Source organism: Cynocephalus volans, chromosome 14, assembly GCF_027409185.1.
Source record: "Cynocephalus volans isolate mCynVol1 chromosome 14, mCynVol1.pri, whole genome shotgun sequence".
In the NCBI taxonomy this organism is placed as follows: domain Eukaryota; kingdom Metazoa; phylum Chordata; class Mammalia; order Dermoptera; family Cynocephalidae; genus Cynocephalus; species Cynocephalus volans.
In genome coordinates this window covers 70,348,032-70,368,766 of record NC_084473.1, presented here as the reverse complement: position 1 = coordinate 70,368,766, position 20,735 = coordinate 70,348,032, and the positions used below count along the sequence as shown (strand labels likewise).

At 41.2% G+C, this 20,735-nt stretch overlaps 1 protein-coding gene across 1 annotated transcript in view; it reads left to right on the top strand.

Moving 5' to 3' along the window:
• The first annotated feature begins 4,062 nt into the window (after window positions 1–4,062).
• Window positions 4,063–20,735, top strand: part of LOC134362561 (uncharacterized) — a 47,478-nt gene continuing 30,805 nt past the window's right edge. Inside the window, exons 1-2 of the mRNA XM_063077788.1 lie at window positions 4,063–4,276; window positions 5,774–5,849. Of these exons, the coding sequence (XP_062933858.1) occupies window positions 4,063–4,276; window positions 5,774–5,849 (290 nt within the window). The remainder of the gene's footprint in view (window positions 4,277–5,773; window positions 5,850–20,735) is intronic.

Here is a 20,735-nt window from a genome sequence, read left to right as displayed (position 1 = left end):
CTTATATTTCCCATCTGTTCCAATAATGCTTCTACTGCTTAATATTCAATCTGAATATTTTCAGTGATTGTATGTGTGTGTCTGTGGGGGTGATGCTTATCTGAGAAGAAATTGTGAAAGGTGTGGCAGGGTAGACATATGGTTTAAGTTTCCAAGTGCTTTTCCCTTTGAGCTTAGCTTCCCCTGTCACATAGCTTACTTCCGCAATACTGACATGTAATGTGAGGCTAACAACGTATGCTAAGTGTCTGCAAGCCAACCAGTCTCTATTTCCTCTATGGTCCCATAGAAATCAAGGGAATCCATAGCTAGCACAGGTTTGGGTGGGTGACATGGATAGGGAGGAGCGTGGTTAGAACAAGAACATGTTTACATATTAAAATATTCAGTTGCAACATTCAATTCTATTTAGGCAAATGCTTCTCATAGTTTGGTCTCTCCTGGTCCCCAGCCTCTGTAACTATTTTCCCCCGCAGTTTCTAGACACTTAACTCTAGCTCCCAGTCTCAGGATCATATTAACCTCTAAAATAAATCTGAAATGTAGGAGGAAGAACCTAAAGAGCTTCAGTCTAGCACTGTGGAACTTGGTCAAGTCCTACCCTGACTAAAGCCTCAGTTTTTATAGTCAGGGTGTTGTCTTGCTCCAGAGACCCATTCCCTGCATTTCGTACCCATCAGGATAACTGAACTTCTCTCAGTGTAAATACCCAGGCCATCCACCCCTGAGGCCCTTCTTTATTCTATCCATTCTCTCTTTTTGCTTATCTTAAAGTCTGGAATCCCTCAAACGCCTACATTGTGCCTGGGCCCTGCCAGATCCTGGTAGATATGGTTAGTGTCACCTTAGCTGTTTGGTGCTCCGAATGTCCCTTAGTCCTATACTTTTCAATCCGCTGTACGACGTGCTTGTGAAGGCACACTTTGTTAGTTTTCAAAAGCATTTTATTTATCAGTAAACAGTGTCGTTGACTTCATGTCCCTTCACCAATTCTTCCCCTGCCTCCTCCCTCTCCCCAGTCCCCTACATCAACATCATATCCGTTCAGTTAACAAAGTCAAGGAATCGTGATTGTTGTGTCTTCTTCCCCCTGCCCCATTTATTTGTTTGTATGTTTATTTATTTATTTTTATTAGCTCCCACGAATAAGTGAGAACATGCGGTATTTCTCTTTCTGTGCCTGGCTTATTTCACTTAATATACTTTTTTCTAAGTCCATCTATGTTGCTGAAAATGGTTGTATTTCACTATTTTTTATATCACAGCAGTATTGCATTGTGTAGATATATCACATTTTCCTGATCTGCTCATCCAATGATGGCTATTGTAAATAGTGCTGCACTAAATGGGAGTACAGGTAACCCTTCGACATGATGATTTCCATTCCTCCGGGTATATTCCCAGTCGTGGGATAGCTGGGTCACATGGTAGATCGATCTGTAGTTGTTTGAGGAGCCTCCATACCATTTTCCATAGAAGCTGTACCATTTTGCAGTCCCACCAACAGTGTAGGAGGGTTCCTTTTTCTCCACATCCTCGCCAGCATTTATCATTCTGCCTTTTGGCTATTAGCCGTCCTAAGTGGAGTGAGATGGTATCTAAAAGTGGATTTGATTTGCCTTTCTCAAATGCTAAGTGATGTTGAGCATTTTTTCATGTGTCTGTTGCCCATTCGTGTATCTTCAAGAAATGCCTGTTCAGCTCCTTTACCCATTTTTTAATTGGGTTCCTTGGTTTTTTGCTGTTAAGTTGTTTGAGTTCCTTGTATCTTCTGGATATCAATCCTTTGTCCGACGTATAGTTCGCAAATATTTTCTCCCACTCTCTTGGTTGTCTTTTTGCTCTGTTAATTGTTTCTTTTGCAGTGCAGAAGCCCTGTAATTTGACATAATCACATTTGTTCATTTTTCCTTTGGTTGCCTGTGCTTTTGGGGTTGTATTCATACAGGTGAAGACATACTTTTACCTCATGTTGGACAAACTCCCTTTCAAAAAAGCCTGCTCTTTGCCAGTTCCCATACCTTCTGGAAACCCTATTCTGCCCAGATCTGGGTTTTTGTGTGTGTCAACAACTATAACTGAGTTTGTTCTCACCCAAAGTTTGTGCCTTTTAGCAAACTGGATGTACAACATCAATATAGTATTTTTGAAGGTTAATTCTAGTTGTCAGCTTGGTTAGATGAAGGAACGCTGAGAAACCTGGTAAAGCAATCTTTTCAGGTGCATCCATGAAGGTGTTTCCAGCAGAGATTAGTATGAGAGTCTGAGTGGCCTGAGTGTGAAAGACCCACGCTCAGCGTGGGTGGGAACCATGCAATCCACTGGGGTCCGGAGGGAACAAAAGACAGAGGAAAGAGGTGAAGCTCTCTCTCGATCCACCGGAGCTGAGTTACACTCTTCTCTCCTGTCCATGGACATCAGGGCTTGAGACTCTTCAAATTTTGGATTCCAGAACTTATACCAAGAACACCATCAGCTTCTCTGGATCTGAGGCCTTTGAACTTGGACTGAGCCACGCTACCGGCTCCGGTTTATAGACGGCCTATCGTGGGACTTTTCTTCATAGCCACGTGAGCTAATTCCCCTAATAAATCCCTCTCATGGAATTAAAGCATATCCTATTGATTCTGTCTCTGTGGAGAACCCTGACTAATACAGCATTTCTAGTTTCTGACAGACTTATGTCACATTTTGTATGGTGTCATGTTTATAGATATTTGTACCATTTGTACATTATGGTAACCATACACCTTCTGGATATTTTTTCTATAAATTCCAAAGGAGTATTTTATAATTTAATACCAAATATGAATGTGCATATTTGTAAGTTTGCAATCTGTGTGATGCCAACTTCTGTCTTTTTTTTTCCTAATTAGCAATCCAGCAATAATGACCCATTTTTAATTATGTGGAAATTTTCAGTGTTTGTAGATTTAAAATTTGTTGAGATACGAGTATCCAAAAATGTTAAAGCTAGTGGTCTTTTGTCCCTTTCCTTCAGTCATTCGTTCATTCATTTATTCAATAACATTGACTTCTCTGACCCTTAGTTTACCCAGCCCTAAAATGGTTGTGAAGATTACTAACAATGCATGTAAAGTACTTTCAGAAATTGGAAACTAAAAATTGTTATTATAATTAGCTACAGTTTAATCTGGAATTTAGTAGTCTATTCTGTCTTCAGAACTACTGTAGGACGTGCTGTCCTTTGCTGTTCCACTTGTAGCAGTGTCAGAGTTTTTCTAACAGGTACAGATTCCTATGCTTGATACTGGGTGGAAATCTTGGACTTGAGCTCCACTCTTATCTCTCTCTGTTATGTTTTGGTATTCCTAAAATGTAAATACATGCTGTCACCTCTACCATGATACCTGGCATGTGATAGGAACCCAGTAACAGTTAGGCTGTGAAAGGCAGTGTACATTGCTACAGTATTTGTAAAGGGTAATTAGGCAGAATCGTTCAAAATTTCAAGTTTGTATATGTTCCATTGCAGCAATTCTAATTCTAGGAATTTAGAGATAGGTGTATATATGTACAAGGATGTTCACGTTGCAGCATCGTCTGTAACAGAAGACAAAACAGTAACAACCGCAAAACAACTAAAGGTCCACCAATATTAGACTGGTTAAGTAAATTATGATACTTTTAATCATGTTACTTATAATCAATCAAACGCTGTACGGCCATTAAAAAATTGAATGGGGTGCATACAAATTGACCGTGAACATCCGTGTTCAAGATGTATTGAATATGCATAGCATGCTGCTTTTGTATAAAAATAGGGGATATACATATGTGTGAAAGTAAAGAGACACAATATTCAAAATGTGAATGGAAGCACTTGGAAACATCTGGGGGAACACACGAGGGATTGGTAGCAGGAGGACTTGACTTTCCATCCCATGTCCTGTTTTGAACTCTGAAGGGCGCAGACACGAACTCATCGACCTGTAGTACCGGCTGTCGGCTAAGGAGGGCGCTGTAGCCAGCAAAGCCCTGTTTACAAACCAAGCGCCTCGGTAAGCGGCCTGGTGAAGCCGGCGAGACGGGCGGTGGCGCATGCGCAGCAGCGGGCGCCTGGGCGCTCCGTGTTTGCTGCGGAGGCGCCTTCGCTCTGGGAACTTGTTCTGTCACCGAGTGCGCCCGGCTGGCCTCTTTGACCCTCTTGGTATCGGGTGGGCGGCATCTTGGGTGGCTGGGGTCTGGGACGCCACTTTTCTGGACGCTCCTCGGCTAAGAAGAAGGGCGCGGTTGGAAACCACATCCCTGAAAGGTAATACGCGCTGGGGCTTGGGCATGGCCCTTCCAGCCGGTAGCTTCCGGCCTGGGCTTCAGGTCTTGTAGTCGCCGCCTCTCACTGTCACTGCCGCGCGCTCGGCCCATCCGCCCCTTCCGACCCTTGTCCCTTAGAGGCAGTGACCCTCTCGCTGCGCCACCCGCAGTCGCTGAAAGGGACAGTGTCTGTGATTTCCCCCTACCCCCCATTCTTTTAAAAGCGAGGCTCCGGCCATTGCTGGTCAGTGAGAGTACGGAAGGACTGCTTTAAGGCGGAACTGTTAGTGTTGGGAACACTCCTTAATTACCAAAATGGAACCTCCCTCAATTCCCCAAGCTGTGTTATATTGGCACAGAGAAAGAGAGTAATAAGATAGAAGTTTGAGAAAAGGAACCCAGCAGTACCGCCCTGAGACCTTACATGGAAGGTAGGTTTGTACTGTTTCCAGAAACACAAAGTGCATACTGTTGCTTCCAAGCAGGTGTCAGCAGAGATACCTTCCTCTGTACGTGCAAACGGTTCATTTGGGGACTTTGTGAAGTGAACTGTGTTTACTCCGTGAGACCTTCCTCTCCCTCATCTCATGCCTCCTTCTATTTCCAGAGTATCTTTTGAATCTCTCAACTTCTCTCTATCAGCTCCTCAACACACGTTTTGCCTGACCTATTGCAGTTGGGTCCTAATTAGTGTCCATTCATCTACTTGTTTCCTTTCAATACATTCTTCACACAGGAAATTTCTTTTAATAGGTAATTGTTAAAAACTGAAATTGAATTGTAATCGGAATATTGCTCATAAACGTTCGTCAAAAACATTGTTTTAAGAATAGAAAGAAACTCCTTTTCGATATCTGTAATATAAGGTTCTGCATGGTCTGGGATCCTGTCTGCTTTTCCATCCCCATCTCTTTCCACTCTTCTCCTCACTTTCTGTGCTGCAGATATACTGTATTAACACTAGTTAATTAAAACTCATCCCACAGTAGTCAACTCAAATATTATTTTTCACTGTGACACCTGGAGTTCACAGGCCCTTTCTATCAAGTTTTCTCTTAAAATAGGAACTCAGACTTCCCTACTGGTTGAATTTAATGGCATCAGTTGTGTGAAGACCAAAAATAAACTGTGAAGTCAAAGAACTGAATTTAAACTCTTTCAGTCAATGTATAATTAATGCTTTCTTAGCATTTGGTACTGGGCCAAGTTTTGTCAGGGGTACAGAAGTTCTGGTCATCTTTGGTTTTAACTATGCTTTATTTGGGGGAATCTCGCACTGTTTTGTTGCCTTGTATCTGTTTTCAAGATGGAGAAACAGGAAGAAGGAAAGTCTGGGTTGTTACTAGGTGGGATTGAATAAGTGGAATAGCAAAATGCAAAACAGAGAAAAGCGGGGACATGCTGTGTGGGCTGTGATTTCCATTTTCAAGAATTCTTCATTCTCTGCAGGGAGACAAGGCTATCATACAATTTGGCTAATAAAAAATATATCTAATAGGTGGAAAGACTATCTCCCAGTTGGACAGCGGATGCCTGGGACTCGGTTCATTGCTTTCCAAGTTCCTTTGCAAAAGGTAAGCAAAAGTTGATTCAGTATTCTTTCAGAAATCTGAATTAACCATGTGGAACACTGGTTCTCAACCCTCTCACCCTCCATTTTCCCTTTTTATAGCAGATACTTTGTAATGCCCATTCCTGAAATGAAATTCATAGATAAAATATAATCTACTTCCACACATAGATTGAAAGAAAAAAGTCAGTGTAACACCCCCACTATAAGATATAGAATAAATTTGGGGAAACTAATTTGTAATAAAGTAATAGTATTTCACTATGTAAATGTTTGGACACAACTATGCTAGAAGACATGAAGAAATAGTTGCTTGCACCGTGAGTGCAAGAACTACAAATGCAGACTGCTCTAGGTGGGTTATATTGACTTAGGCGTAGGGGTTTTCATAGCAATGAACAGCTTTTAGTAGACTTGCAAACAAAACAAAGTACGTCTTCACTTGGTTGACAAGGTTATTACTATCCTGTGAAATTCTATGCACGTTAAAAATGTGCAAAAACTCCTTTCAGTTTATTTGTGAAATGGAGTTGGGTTCAAGGATGACATAAATATGAAGTTCTTTTAACTCATATTAATGTTGAGTAGGACAGTCGAAAAAGTCATTCTGTATGCGGGACACATTTGTGGGACTGTTCTGAATTTGGCAAGCTGTCTAGCGTCTAAGACCCTCACCTACTAGATGCCAGTAGGACCCCTTCCCTCCTATTGTCACAACCACAAATGCTCTGCATCAGCAAGATCAATTTGAACATGGAAACTCCGAAGGTTGTGTTTTTGTTTGAACTAGGAAAGGAATAGGTTGGGAAAGCATTTGACACATGCATAAAAAAAGTGAGTAGAGAAGGTGAAGACAATTATTGTCATCTAGATTCCATATCTTGTTAAAATTGCCCAATATAGCAGGGATTAGTATCAGGAAAAGCCCATGTTGAATGTTTTGGGAATTTATTTAATTTGTGACCCATAGGTCAGGCTTCCTTTTCACCTGCTCTGTCAACTTTTCTGCATCTGTAGACTTCAAAATTAGTTGTTTTTGAGAGATAAACACGTGGTTCTTATTTACATCTACATCCAACAACACCAAGCATAATGTTTGACATGTAAGATAAACTTAACAAATCTTTGTTGAATGAATGGATTCTTTACCCACGTTTGCAGTTACTGTGAATATTTTCCTATACATCTCCTCGTCTATGCTATTGTCCTAACTCTTGAAGTTCCTACTCCATGGCCTCTTAAAATTGACTCCTGTGCTTTCAGAAGTGTCACTGCTCAGCCCCTTGCCTGAAAGTCCATCGGCAAGAGGAGAGAAAAGCGGAGGACTCTTCACTTCTTTTTCTCCCCACAGCCACACATCATTGCTGCCCAATGTCTTAATTAAAGGCTTCTTCTAGTTGTGTATACTTGTTTTCTTCAGTGTTGGGGTTGTTGAAAGTACCATAGAGGGGATTGTGAAGAAGTAAAACTGCTCTCAGTGTAGTTCCTGTACATGTAGTAGAGTTAGGGAGATGAACTATCCGTGTGCGGCAGTGAAATGTGGCATTGGTTTCTTGTGTTTCTTAGAGAAGACACCCAAGGAAAAACAGGCTCAATACTTGACAGTCACTTCCCAAGCACACTAGAGTATGAAATAGGATGTAAGTGTCAAATAAATGCTATGGCAAAAAATACTTAAGAATTCAAAGGAGGGAGAAGTGACTCCACATAGAGTTAATGAAGGAAGTCTTACTAAAGAGTTTATGACTTAAATTAGCTATCTGATGTTAGTTATTATTCAAATAGATGGAGATGATAATTGATCCATCAGCTCCACGTCTATGCAAGAAACAGGCTGAAGAGATGGCCTTTTAAGCAATTTACTCTTCAGAACTTTTACAATATGATGTGGAAGACTCACCGTCAAATCTGAGAAGTCTTCCCAAGTTAATTTATAAGTATAACATCATGTCAATAGGAATGTTCTGAGTTAGGCAGGTTCTTAAACTCATAGAAGAATAAACATCAATAGCCAGGAAAAGTCTGAAAAAGAATAATGGAGGTGGAGTGGGGAGTCCTCTAGCCCTACCAGATATTAAATCATATTAAAAGTGTGTTGTTGAAGCACAGGGGATTTTCAGGGCAGTGAAACTACTGTGTGTGATACAAAAAGGAAGGGTGGATACGTGTCATTGTAGAAGAGGATACTTGGATAAGATGGTGAAAAAGTTGAATTAAAAGGTAATGTGAATCCTTCCATGAATTTTTTGAAGACCACCTGTATTGGTCAAAACCCATAGAATATATAACACGGAGTGAACCTTAGGTAATATAAACTATGCGCTTTGGTTGATAGTGATGTGTCAGAGTTGGTTCATCGATTGTAACAAACGGACCACCCTGGGTGAAATGTTGATGGTCCCGGAGGGAAAGTACAGTCTGTCCTTTGGCTGAGTTTTGCTGTGAACCTAAAACTGCTCTAAACACTAAAGTCTATTAATTAAAAAAAAAAAAGTGATGTTGCTGGCCCTTGAATAGCCAGACAGATCCATAGAACAGAGTACAAAGTCCAAAAATAAGCCACATATACAAAAGAATATTTCGCAATAAAAGCCATCCTTCATACATGTAGACATTTAAGAAATATTTAGAAGCACTCGATATGATGGGCAGTCCAGTTGTTAGCTGGACATACAGTGGTGAACAAAGTCAGTGTGATTCTTGCCTTCTGGGAATTTACAGTCTGGTTAGGAGACCAACAGGAAATAAATAAGCATAGAAATAACTGCGTAGAATTGAGCTTATTTTCTTCCTTCTGGTCTTACTGGATGAAAGGATTGTTATGTAGCTTCTTCATTCCAGAAGAGTAGAAACTTTCCTTCAAAACCCATTGTAAGTTAGCATCACAGGGCTTGAATACATGTATAATATAACACAGGATTTTAAGCACACATTTGCTCTTTCTTATTTCGTTCTCTTTGACAGAGTTTTGAAGAGAAACTTGCTCCAGAAGAACACTTTTCCCCTTTGAATCGTTTTAACAAAACCCGAGAATCAAATGAAGAACTAGGACTGATAATTGATTTAACGTATACTCAACGGTATTACAAGCCAGAGGTAAACAGAACCCTTCATTGAAAAGAACTTTCTTCATTCTAATACTAAAAAAGTTCATGGTAATTCAGCAATAATTCAGAAGTTGTCATCTTGTGCTAATGTTAAGGCCGGCCTTCTTTCCTGGGTAATAATTTTAATAAGGGAACCAGATGGTTTCCTTAATTAAATATTTTTAATTGCTGACTTAAATGAGAATGGAGACGTGAATTGAGCTATAATATTTGTCAGTAGGCTGTGGGTGTGGTTAAGAAATTATATTAGCGTCCACATTCATTATTTTGAAAATGCAGTAGATTTAGTAAGACTAGTAGTGGCCTGAAAGGAAAGAAAAGAATACGTTGTATGTCTTTAGCACTTATTTCAAGCAGTTGCCTGAGCATGTGTAAGCATCATGGTAAATAAAAGACACTTGTCCTCTAAGTTTTATGCTTTCATTTCCTAATATCTTTTCATATAATAAGGAAACCTATGTATTCTGCTGGCCCCATGTGGCGTATCAGTGGGAAAGAATTATCCTCCTGACCAGTTTCATGGCCTTTGGAACAGTAACACCTAATGTTTCTTAGCACTTGTATTTGTATAGCAGTTTGCCATTTAAAAAGTACTTTCACAAGTATTAATTTAGGTAATCTTCACAATAATCCTATGCTGATGAAATAGCAGCAGTATTAATGTCTCCTGTTGGGTACTTATCCTGCACTAAAGACAGAAGATAGATGATTACAATTAACAGTTTTTGCTGTTTTTGATAAAACCGAAACTCAAAAAAGGAAGAATTAAAACTTGAGTTCATTGTCTCTCTTGTCCTTTTTTATTGTGGTAAAGTATCCATAATGATATTTATCATTTTAGACGTTCATAAGGGTACCATTCATTGGCATTAAAACCATTCACAATGTTGTGTAACCATCACTACTGTCTATACTCAGTACTTTTTCACCATCCCTGACAAAAGCTCTGTAACCATCAAACAGTCATTCTCCCTTCTCCCTAGGCCCTGGTATCCTCTAGTCTACTTTTGCTCTCTATGAATTTGCCTGTTCTAGGTACCTCATGGAAGTGGAATCATACACTATTTTCTCTTGTGTGTCTGGCTTCTTTCAGTAGGTGTGTTTCTAAGATTTATTCAAGTTGTAGCATGTATGAAATGTTCCTTTTCATGGCTGGATAGTATTCCATTGTGTGCGTATAACATATTTTATTTATCCGTTCATCTATTGATGGGCAGTAGACTTGTTTCCACCTTTTGGCGACTGTGAATAACGCTGCTGTGAACAGTGGTGTACAAATATTTGTTTCAATCCTTGCTTCCAATTCTTTTAGCTACGTAGCTAGGAGTGTAATTGCTAGGTCATATGGTTGCTCTATGTTTGATTTTATGAGACCCTGCCAACCTATCCAGGTTTTGTGAACTGGAAGCATGTAGAATTGGCAGACCATCTTTATGAATAGAAAATTGACAATCCAAAGTAGGATTCTTTGGAAGGGGTCTGTGCAAGTGAGGGAAGGACTTTGCTACCTTCCCAGTAAATGTGCCTCCTCCCTGGGTTTGCGCTCCTTGGAATACACAAACTGCTCGTCTGTTTATTCATTCAACACCTATTTATTGAGTGCTTACTATGTGGCAGCCTTGTTCTGGTCACTTATGATACATGAGCAAACCAAAAAGACCAAGATCCCTGCTTTGTGGAGCTCACTAAATAGAACGAAAAAACAAGTATATAGCTATAGTATTTAGAGTATCTTAGAAGGTAATAAGAAAACGTGGAGCTGGGTGCGGGGACAGGGAAAAATGAAATCTGGGTCAGGTAGTAATTAATTCTCCTCCTACATAAAGAGTAATCGAGATACTCTCGATTCCATTTAGCAGCACAGTCGATCACGTTTTATCTTGTTCCAGGGTCTCCCCTTTGGGGTTCTCCCTCATCCTCTGAAACAACAGGCCTAGGAGTGGGCAGCCTCACTCCGGGGGCTCCACTTGTAGACTGGGCCATGAGGGAATGAAAATCAATGCAACATTTCTCGAAGGGTGTGGACTGAGAGCACATGAAATACAAGGTGTCTGCAAACTGGGAATAACAGGGTAAGCTTGTAAACAATATGTTAGTTCGTTCTTCAGAGAATAGGCTGAGTATGTTTTCAGGTGAAATATGTCTAAACATACAGCAATGGGACTATTTTTAATTTGAGAAAGGTACTCTATTTTCCACGTTTTCCAGACCTTCTGAATACCCTTCAGACTTTCTGAAATGTATTAATTGATTGTTTTTCAGATTAACAATTGGATCCTTTGCTTTAATTTAGAGATTATTTCATCTAAAAACACTTTTAGCCCAGTGTTTGAAAAGGTCATTTTTAACACACCGCTTAAGAATAAGTTTATCCTCTAATTCCCTGCTTTGCAAACACCCTATAGAACCACTTGGTTAAAAATGCAGACTTCTGGGCCCCACTCCAGATCTTGAGAAAAAGACCAAGTGCAATCCAACACCTTTGATGGTGCTCACACCGTACTGGGCCAGGAATATGAGCGCTGATGCCAGATTTGCTGGTTTGAATCTCGGCTTGACCGCTTTAGAGCTGGGTGGCCTCAGGCAAGCTACTTAAACGTTTGGCCTTTGTTTCCTCATGCACAAAATAGGGCTGTTGATAGTACCTAACTCATAGGATTGTGAGGATTGACTGATTCATATACTGTAATACGTATACTATTGAAGGGTATGTCAACAAGTTCACGGAAAGATTTGTATTATCTTTCAGTTCTATCTTTCCCTGAACTTGTTGAAGTACACTTGCACATAATATATTTTGTTTATATCATATATTATATACATAATATGTATTGTACGTATATAATATACATCCATCCTGTTGGTCTGTTTCTCTAGAGATCCCTAATACATGTAGTTCAGGCAAAATCCCTTAGCACAGCGGTATTTGCAAATGCTCAGTAAGGGTTATGAGGTTGTTTTATCATCATCGTCACCAGCATCATTGTGACTGAGTTATCAAATTTCAGATCTGACCTACCTCCTAACCCTGCCATGTTATGATCTCTAGCACTGGCACAGGAATCTAAATACCTGCAAATGGAGTTCTGTATTAGTTTCCTAGGGCTGCTATAACAAAGTGCCACAAACTGGATAGCTTCAAACAACAGAAATGTGTTGTCTCACAGTTCTGGGGGCCAGAAGTCCAAACAGAGGTAGTAGGCAGTGCTGTGCTCACTGTGCAGATGCTGGGGATAGGACATATCTGCATCTTTCCTAGCTTCTGGGAGCCTTAGGCATTCATCCCTTCCTCCATAATCACAGGGCAGTCTTCCTCCTGTCTGTCTTCACATTGTCTCCCCTCTGTGCTTGTCTGTTTCTGTGTACACATTTCCCCTTTGTAGAGGGACACCAGTCATATGGGATTAGAGGCCAGCCTAGTGACCTCATTTTAACTTGATTACCCCATCATGGCTCTACTTCCAAATAGGTCACATCCCGAGGTACCGAGTGTTCGGACTACAACATATCTTTTTCAGGGGGACACAGATCTGTGCATTACATGACCCAATGACAGCAGGCAGAGAAGACATAAGCCCGAGGAAAGGATGGGAGCCAGCAGCAATGCACAGAAGAACCACATTAGGCGTCACACTGTGGATTGTACGTACTGGGAGCTAGGGCTTTGGAGGAGAGTGAAGGCAGCTAGATATGAGCTTCTCTGTATGTCTTTGTTTCCAGCCAAGTAAGGCAACTGCAATTCTGGAGCACACAAAAGGAAGCACTCTCAAACATGCTGCAAAACACCCAGTTCCTGAGCCCGAGGACATCAGGCTATGCTGTACGGGCTCTAAAAAAAAGAAGAAAAGTGGGATGAGAGGCGACTTTGTATTTATTTTTCTCCATTCTCGAGGGCACAAGATTTTGCTGCCAGGATTCTTGGAGAGTTTGCCAGAATGCCTTAACCAATTGTTCAGCCATTGTTCCTTGGGAACCTCAGTTCCAGAGGAGGCATTTTCACAACCCATTCAGACCCCTTGAGCATCCAAATCTTCCTAGAGGGACGTCTCTTGGTTCAGTTTCATCAGGCTTGAATGTCCCTGCTGGAGCCCTATGGAAGCATCACTTAGACACCACTTACTCAGAGTTTCGTGGAGGACCAAAGAAAACCATCCAGACACAGTCTGAAGCAAAAGCCACATCTGCCAGGCCCTAAAGCAAGGAAGATTTTGTCGCTTCATGCTGAGGATCCCCTTCTTGGCATCCATATCTGTGCTTTTAAGTGCTTTGTCAGACAGGCCCTGGGTGCTTGTCATGCTACTCGTGAGGTTATTTGGGGGGTGGGAGTGGAGGGGAAAAGGTAAGGCTGAAGGCAAAAAAAAGTGAGGTACACCGGGGAGCTGGAGATGAAGATGAGTGGATTGACATTCTGACAGATGCTAATCAATGGCCTTGATTGAGGAGTGACCAGTGGGAGAGTAAGTCCAGAAGTAAAAGTGATAGTAATAATTGCTCCTTACATTTACTGAGCACGTACTGTGTGCTCTATGTGCATTATCTTCTATAAGCCTCATAACAACTCTATGAAATAGGAACTATTATTGCCCCCATTTTAAGGATGAAAATACTGAGGCTTAAAGGGGGTAAGTGATTTACCCAAAGTTACACCATCAGTTAAGGCGTAATGCCAGGATTGAAACCCAGACAATTTGATGTGGAAGCCAGCCTCACAATCCACACTATTTTTTGTGTGTGATTATGTAATACTTGACATATACAATGTATATGTAAGTAAAACATATATGTTACAGAGCATATTAACAATATGAACACCCGTGAAGACACATGCAACTCAGCTGTCCCTAACAATATCTTCGAAGTGACCTACATGCTTCTTTCTATGCATCCCATCTCCTTTCTTCCCCCAGCAGAAACCATCATCCTGGAGTTTGTGTTTCTTATTCACTTGATTTTATAAAATAGCTTTTACCATATAGGTAAATATCCTTAAAATTATAGTTTTAATTTGGCTTTTGGGCTTTTAAGAAATGGGGTCAATCTTCTATATGCAATCTCTGTGACTTACCCTTTTTGTATTCAACGCTCTGTTTGTGAAATCCATCTACATTGTCATCAGTTAGCTGTACTTCCATCATTTCTCCTGTTGGGCTCCATCTGTATAAATAGGCCACAATTTATATATTTGTATATGCTCCTATTAAGGATCATTTTGGCTGTTTCCAGTTTTTGCTGTTACAAACAATGCTGCTATAAACATTCTTGAACTTGTCACCAGGCCTACAAGTGCAAGATTTTCTCTAGGGTATTGCAGGGCGATAGAGCGAGTGGATTCTATGAGACGGTATCAGATTGTTTTCCACAGCACTTGTGCCAGTTCACCCCCTTCAGCCATGTGTTGCAGTCCTTGTTTTTCCACATCTTGCCCAGCAGTAGGTATTGTCAGGCTTCTTAGTGCTTGCTAAGTTAGTGGGTGTAAAATGGTACCTAATTTGGTTTCAATTTGTACTGGTACGTTATTATTATTTTTGTTATAAATCATATTCAGACAATGTTTGTTTACATTTACTTCAGTTTAACCTTCATGTTTGTCAGCTATTTCTATTTTTCATTCCTGCTTATATTTCTGACCTTTCTACTGGGATAATTTTTCTTCTTCTTGAATTATATCTTTTAGAAGTTCATTTAGTTAAATACCATTGGTTGTAAATTCTCTCATTGTTTGCTTCTCTGAAGATGTCTTTCTTTAGCCCTTGTTCTTGGAAAAAATACCTTTCCAGGGACAAAACTCTATTTTGACAATATGTTAATCAGTCTGAATATATTATTCTGTTGTCCGGGTTTCCCTTGTTGTTGCGAAGTCTATTGTCAACCAACATGTCTTTTCGTAGGTGATACTTTCTCTCTGACTATTCTTACTACTTCTCTCGGTCTTTGGTATTTTGTAGTATCATGTAAAGACATGTCTAGATGTGGAAGTTTTTGGTCTGCTTAGTATATGTGGGTCTCCCTATAGCTGTGAATTCATGGCTTTCATCGTATTTGGAAAATTATAATCCACAATCACTTCAAATATTGTCTTTCCTCCATGAGTTCATTCTGTCTTCCATACTGCTCAACTTCTCTGTCATACTTTCCATTTTCCCATGTCTCCATTCAATACTATGAATAGTTTCTCCAGCTCTTTTCCATAGTTCACTAATTCTCTTTTCAGCTGTTTCTAACCTATTGTTTAACCCATCCATTGTGTTATTAATATCTAAATATAAGTTTTCATTTCATTTCAAGTCAGAATATAGGCTTTATTTCTGATTTTCCAGGTCATTTTTTATAGTCTCTTTTATGCATATTTTTTAAGTGAATATTTTTTATCTTTGAGTTATCTTTATATTTTCTTTAAAATGTTTAGTGTCTGATAATTACAGCGTCTGAGTCTCTCCGGGGAGGTGCGGTGGGTGGGGGGAGCATTCTATATCTGTTTTTGTTTTCTGCTGACTCTCCACATGTATTAGTTTTCTATGACAGCTATAGCCAATTACCACAAAATTGGTGACTGAAGACAACACAAACTTATCCTCATATAGTTCTGGAAGCCAGAAGTCCAAAAGCACTGAGTCAAAGTCAAGGTATTGGAAGGGCTGGTCCCTCTGGAGGCTGGAGGGGACAGTCTGTTTGCTTGCCCTTTCTAGCTCCTAGAGGCTGCCCTCGATCCTTGGCTCATGGCCCCTTCCTTATATCACTTCATGCCCCAACTTCTTGTTTTCATCATCACATCTCCTACTCATTTAGTCATGTCTCCTCTTCTTCCCTCTTGTAAGGACATTTGTGACTATATCTAGGACCCATCTGGATAATCTCCCCACCTCCAGATCCTTAACTTAGTCACATCTGCAAAGTTGCTCTTGTCGTATAAGGTGACATTCACAGGACCCAGGGATTAGGACCTGGCTAATTTGGGGGTCCATTATTTGGCCCAGCACACACTCCTTGTGTCAAAGACTGCTGGTTGCCAACAAGTATCCATTCCACCCTTCTCTTCCTAGGAATGAAAATACTAATGTTTAGTCAGACTTACTGCTGACTAGTTAAAATTACCATTTTTTGGACATCTACATATGACCATTGGGATTAAAATTTTGCCAATGAGTTGTAAATTGAGGTACTGAATGCAAGTTCCAGAATATATTTATACAGAAAATAGGCTCTTCATCCCTTTCCTTCCACAGCTGATCTGGATATGGACATCTGGAAAACTAGCCACCATGTTGGATCACAAGAACAAGGGTCCTAACGTTGATCTGGGAGGATTTGTGAACTGTATGGAAATAAGTCCCTGAAAACTTTGTGATGAACTTGCCCTGGATACCTGGATACTTCCTGACTCCTTTTACATGAAAACAAATGAAACCGTGTACATCTAAGCCACCATTATTTGTTTTTTTCTGCCATGTGAATGTAAACACAGACCTAACTGATATAATCATTGTCATGTTTCCTTGTGTGTCTGGTGATTTTTTATTGTGATCTTTCATTTGGTTTTACATAATCTATGGGAATCCTGAATCTTTGAATTAATGACACCTTTCTCCAAAAGGGATTTTCATTGACTTATTCCTGGAGTGACGTGTACTACCAACAAAGGATAGCTTTAGGTTCCTTAATGAGGTCAAAGGCCCTGGTGGCAGGCTCAGAGCTTAAGTTCCTATTTCTGCACTTATGGCTGACATTGGCATTTATTCTTCAAGCTTTGTGGTTGCTTACCTCTCTCGATTCTAGCATTACTTCACTGTGCATGTTCGCGTGCTGTTGTTTTATTGTCATTTAAAATTCCTTTTGTTTCTTGTGGGGCGCAATGTATTGAAAAACATGTTATAATATGAATTTAATGCCATTGTAGTGGAGTATTACTTCAGAGTACTATCTTGTTCACCATTCAACCAGATACCATTTTTTTTTTTTTCCCTCCTTAGAGATGACCGGTAAGGGGATCTTAACCCTTGGCTTGGTGTTGTCAGCACCACACTTTCCCAACTGATCTAACCAGCCATCCCTATGTAGGGATCCGAACCCATGGCCTTGGTGTTATCAGCACCACACTGTCCCAAGTGAGCCATGGGCCGGCCCCAAAGCAGAACCCTTCTAAAAACCAGATTGGAACCACTTTCTCTGACCATAGCCTTCATTTATTAATTTGTACCGGGGGTTTATGTCATGGTCATTAACTATGATGCTCTCTTTTAAAGAGTTTCTGGGAGCTCTTTCAGATCACACAGGCTCATTTCTCTCTCTCCAAAGATTCTGATGCATTGCCAGGGATGTGTCATAAAATTGTATTAATGGTATAATATTATACTTATCACTCTGCAAATTCCTTTTTTGTTCAATAATGTAGCATACTGCATCTCAGGACTTATAGTCACCTCATTCTTTATTCATACCTGAATAGTATTCCGTGGTTATATATCACAGTTTATTGAACAATTTGGCTATGCTAATCATTTAGGTTGTTTCCAATTTTTGGATATTATAAACACTGCTGTGCTGTAATAAACATACATATGTGCATGTGTGTACACGTGTGAGTCAATCTATAGAAAGGATCTCTAAAAATAAATTCATTGGTTTCAAGGGTGTGAATATTTAACACTTTGATGGATGTTGCCAACTTGTCTCCCCCAAAAGCCATGCTAATGTAATGTATTTGGGATCGAGACTACTAATGCTGACTTAATATCCATTTTCCTTAGTAAGATAATCCCTATATTGTCTGAGAGTGGTGCCCATGCCTAGCCAAAGACAACATTTCATAGCCTCACTTTGAGCTAAGTGTGGCCACGGGACTCTCTGCTGGCAACTGCAGTGTGAGTGCAGGCATTATTGGGGCATCCTGGGGTACTGCTTATTGGGAGATATGCCATTTTCTGCCCTTCTACCATTATTCCTTCTTCAAACCTGCATAGTGGTTTGATGGCTGGTGTTCCAGCGGCCACCTTAGACGATGAAGTGATCTTGAGGGCAGAAACCATGCCCTAGTGATGTGGAGAAGAAAGAATGAGGAGGCTGAATCAGGGAGAGCCACTATACAACTTTAGACCACATACCTCTTGACTTTCATAACATGAGAGTAGAAACCCATTAATTTCTAGATCCCTGTCACATGCAGCTGCATGCAATTCCTCAATGACACAGTGCTCCTTTAAACCATTTCACCAATAAACCAGTCTTGCTGCGTGCTTGCTGTGAGCCCCATCATGTGCTATGGACTGTCACCACCGTGCCCTTGCCCATTCCCGAGTCAGCCGTCCTTCTTGGATGGTCAGTGCAACGAGGAATGTGGCCTTGTACACTAACTCCCCACCCCCTCTTTCCCAAATGGTGTCCGCAGTCCACAGGACTAATAGAACAAATGTTAAACTTTCACCCTTGGCTCAGATCACTTAAGGAAACCAGTCTGTACAAATACACATATGCACGGGAGTGCACACACACGCACACACACACTCTCACAGTGCAGTGCATACAGAAAGCCAAATGGCTTCTCACAGCATCCACATAGCTTCTTGTACTTAAAGCAGTTTTTACATCAGTCTCAAGAATTTTCCAGAATAACCCTTCAGCCCACTTTAAGAGAAGGCCTATCTGATGAGAAACATAACAGTTCTATGGAATAAAAAATTATCGAATTAGTAATCCAAAACTCCTATCAAATCAATGTACTTCGTATTGGTTTGACTATATACACTTTTTCAATTCGACCATTGGATTACAGGATGAATACCAGGAGCATAATTGGGAGGTTATTGTTCTAAGTTATGATTTGTTTAGCCTAACGATCCATATGTGCAGTTGAATAAATGTGATGACTATAGGCTTCCAACGATGAAGGGCCATTATTGGCAGTTGAGTCTGCTCCTGTCCCTGGTGAGGTACCAGGCAAGAGTGATTCTCCTCATGTTCCCCTCGCAGGATCCTTCGGGCCAGCCCATTGTAATGGCCCCTCACCTACTTCCCCAGGGCCCTCTCCTACTCCACGCAGGAACACCCACACTACTGGTGACAGGTGTTGCAGACAGTGCCTGACAGGTAAGTTCTGATTCCCAAACCAAATCCTACTTTTCTCTGGTAAATAAAGACAGCAAACAAAATTCCTTCTTAATCTCTATAATGTCCTGTAGAACTTGTCAAAAGGGAACCAAGTTGGCAAAATTTGCCGAAGTCAATCAAACCCAGGGGATCTCTGTATGAGGAATGCATCATCAATACCTGAGTCACTTAGCCTGCTGTAGAAGAAACACCAGATATGGAACCGGAACTGCAGGGATCCTGGACCTTCTACATTCTAGCTCCGTTCCTTCAGGCAATTCACTTACCTGCTCTGAGCCTTGGTTTTCCCATCAGTAGAATGGGGATAATAAACTTTGCTTTCCAAAGCTGTAATGAATACAAAAGGGTATGGTAATTCCTCTGGTGCACAGCAGATTATCAGTTAGCTGACTCTGAATTTATTGAGTATAGTAGTATGACAAGCTCTGTGCCTGAAAGAAGAGGCCAGAGCCTCCACCTCTCCCTCCATCACAACATTTCATTATTGCTTTTCCTCCTTAACTTCGTTGGGAGCCCCTGCTTTTCAGGCCATGATCAGAGGGCAGCATTCTTTCTTCCCCTCTAATGTGCTGTAGAACTTTTATCTCTCTTAGCTTGCAAGTCTTCCGTATTTGATGGCAAAGATAGTGTCACCTGCTTTGGAGTACATGACGAACCACTAGAGGGCAGACAACTTGGCTTCTCTCCTTATCTAATGCCCCCAAAGCGTGGGCAGGCAAGGTCCAGATTGGCCCCATTTCCTCCCCCCTCACCTCCCCCACACTTGTGGGCCTCCCCTCGTAGGCTCCCCAGAGGTCGGAGGACAACTCAGCGCATTGGGTGAAACCAACTCATCCTGGTTTCAATGGCATTTTTCTCTGGTCTTTGCACTGAAAGACCAGCATCACCCCAGGACAAGTAGTCACTCTGGGTGAGGGTCACCATCAGAACATGCATCTGAATGGCTTCTCTTGGAGGCTTTGCCTGCTGTGTGCTGAGCACTCCTCACGGCTACTGCTGGGGGGGTATGACTCATTGGGCTTCTATTCTCTTCCACCTTGACTTCAGAAATCGCCCCTCCCTGGAGACCAGCACCAGGGTCACCTGACTCAGGCCACACTAGGGCTTGTGCTTTACAGACCAGCCTAAGGGACCAGCCCTGTTCAGACCGGCCTCTCCCAATGCAGGTTGGACTAATTAACATGTCCCATTTTTTTCTTCACTTTACCAGGTTGCCCATAACAGAACCGTGAGGACAGGGAGGCCCCAGGGCCCACAACTGGAGCCTGTTCTCCCCTGCTGTTTAATGATGAGAGTCTCTGTCGGCTGAGGCCCACAGTTTTTACCGTGTTGACTCTTTTGCAAGTTGTTTATTTCTTGGCAATGTATGCCCTAATATCCACCATCGAATAATTGCCTCGCAGCACCTCGTGGGTGCATAGTCCCCTGCCGTTAAGGACTGTGGTTACTGTTCACACTCATGCTGGGAACTTTCTTTCCCATGTACTTCCTTTAATTCTTCTCTCTTATCAGGCTGGTCTCCTCTTAACCATGGACCTTTAGATTTGAGGGAGGCTGTATCTGCCTTTGAGGGGCTTATGCATACCATACCCCATTAGACTGGCAGATTCTCTACTGCCCATCTCACAGGTTACAGGGACAGGCCTGCAGAGGCTGACGACGTGTCCAAGGCCCTCGAGCTC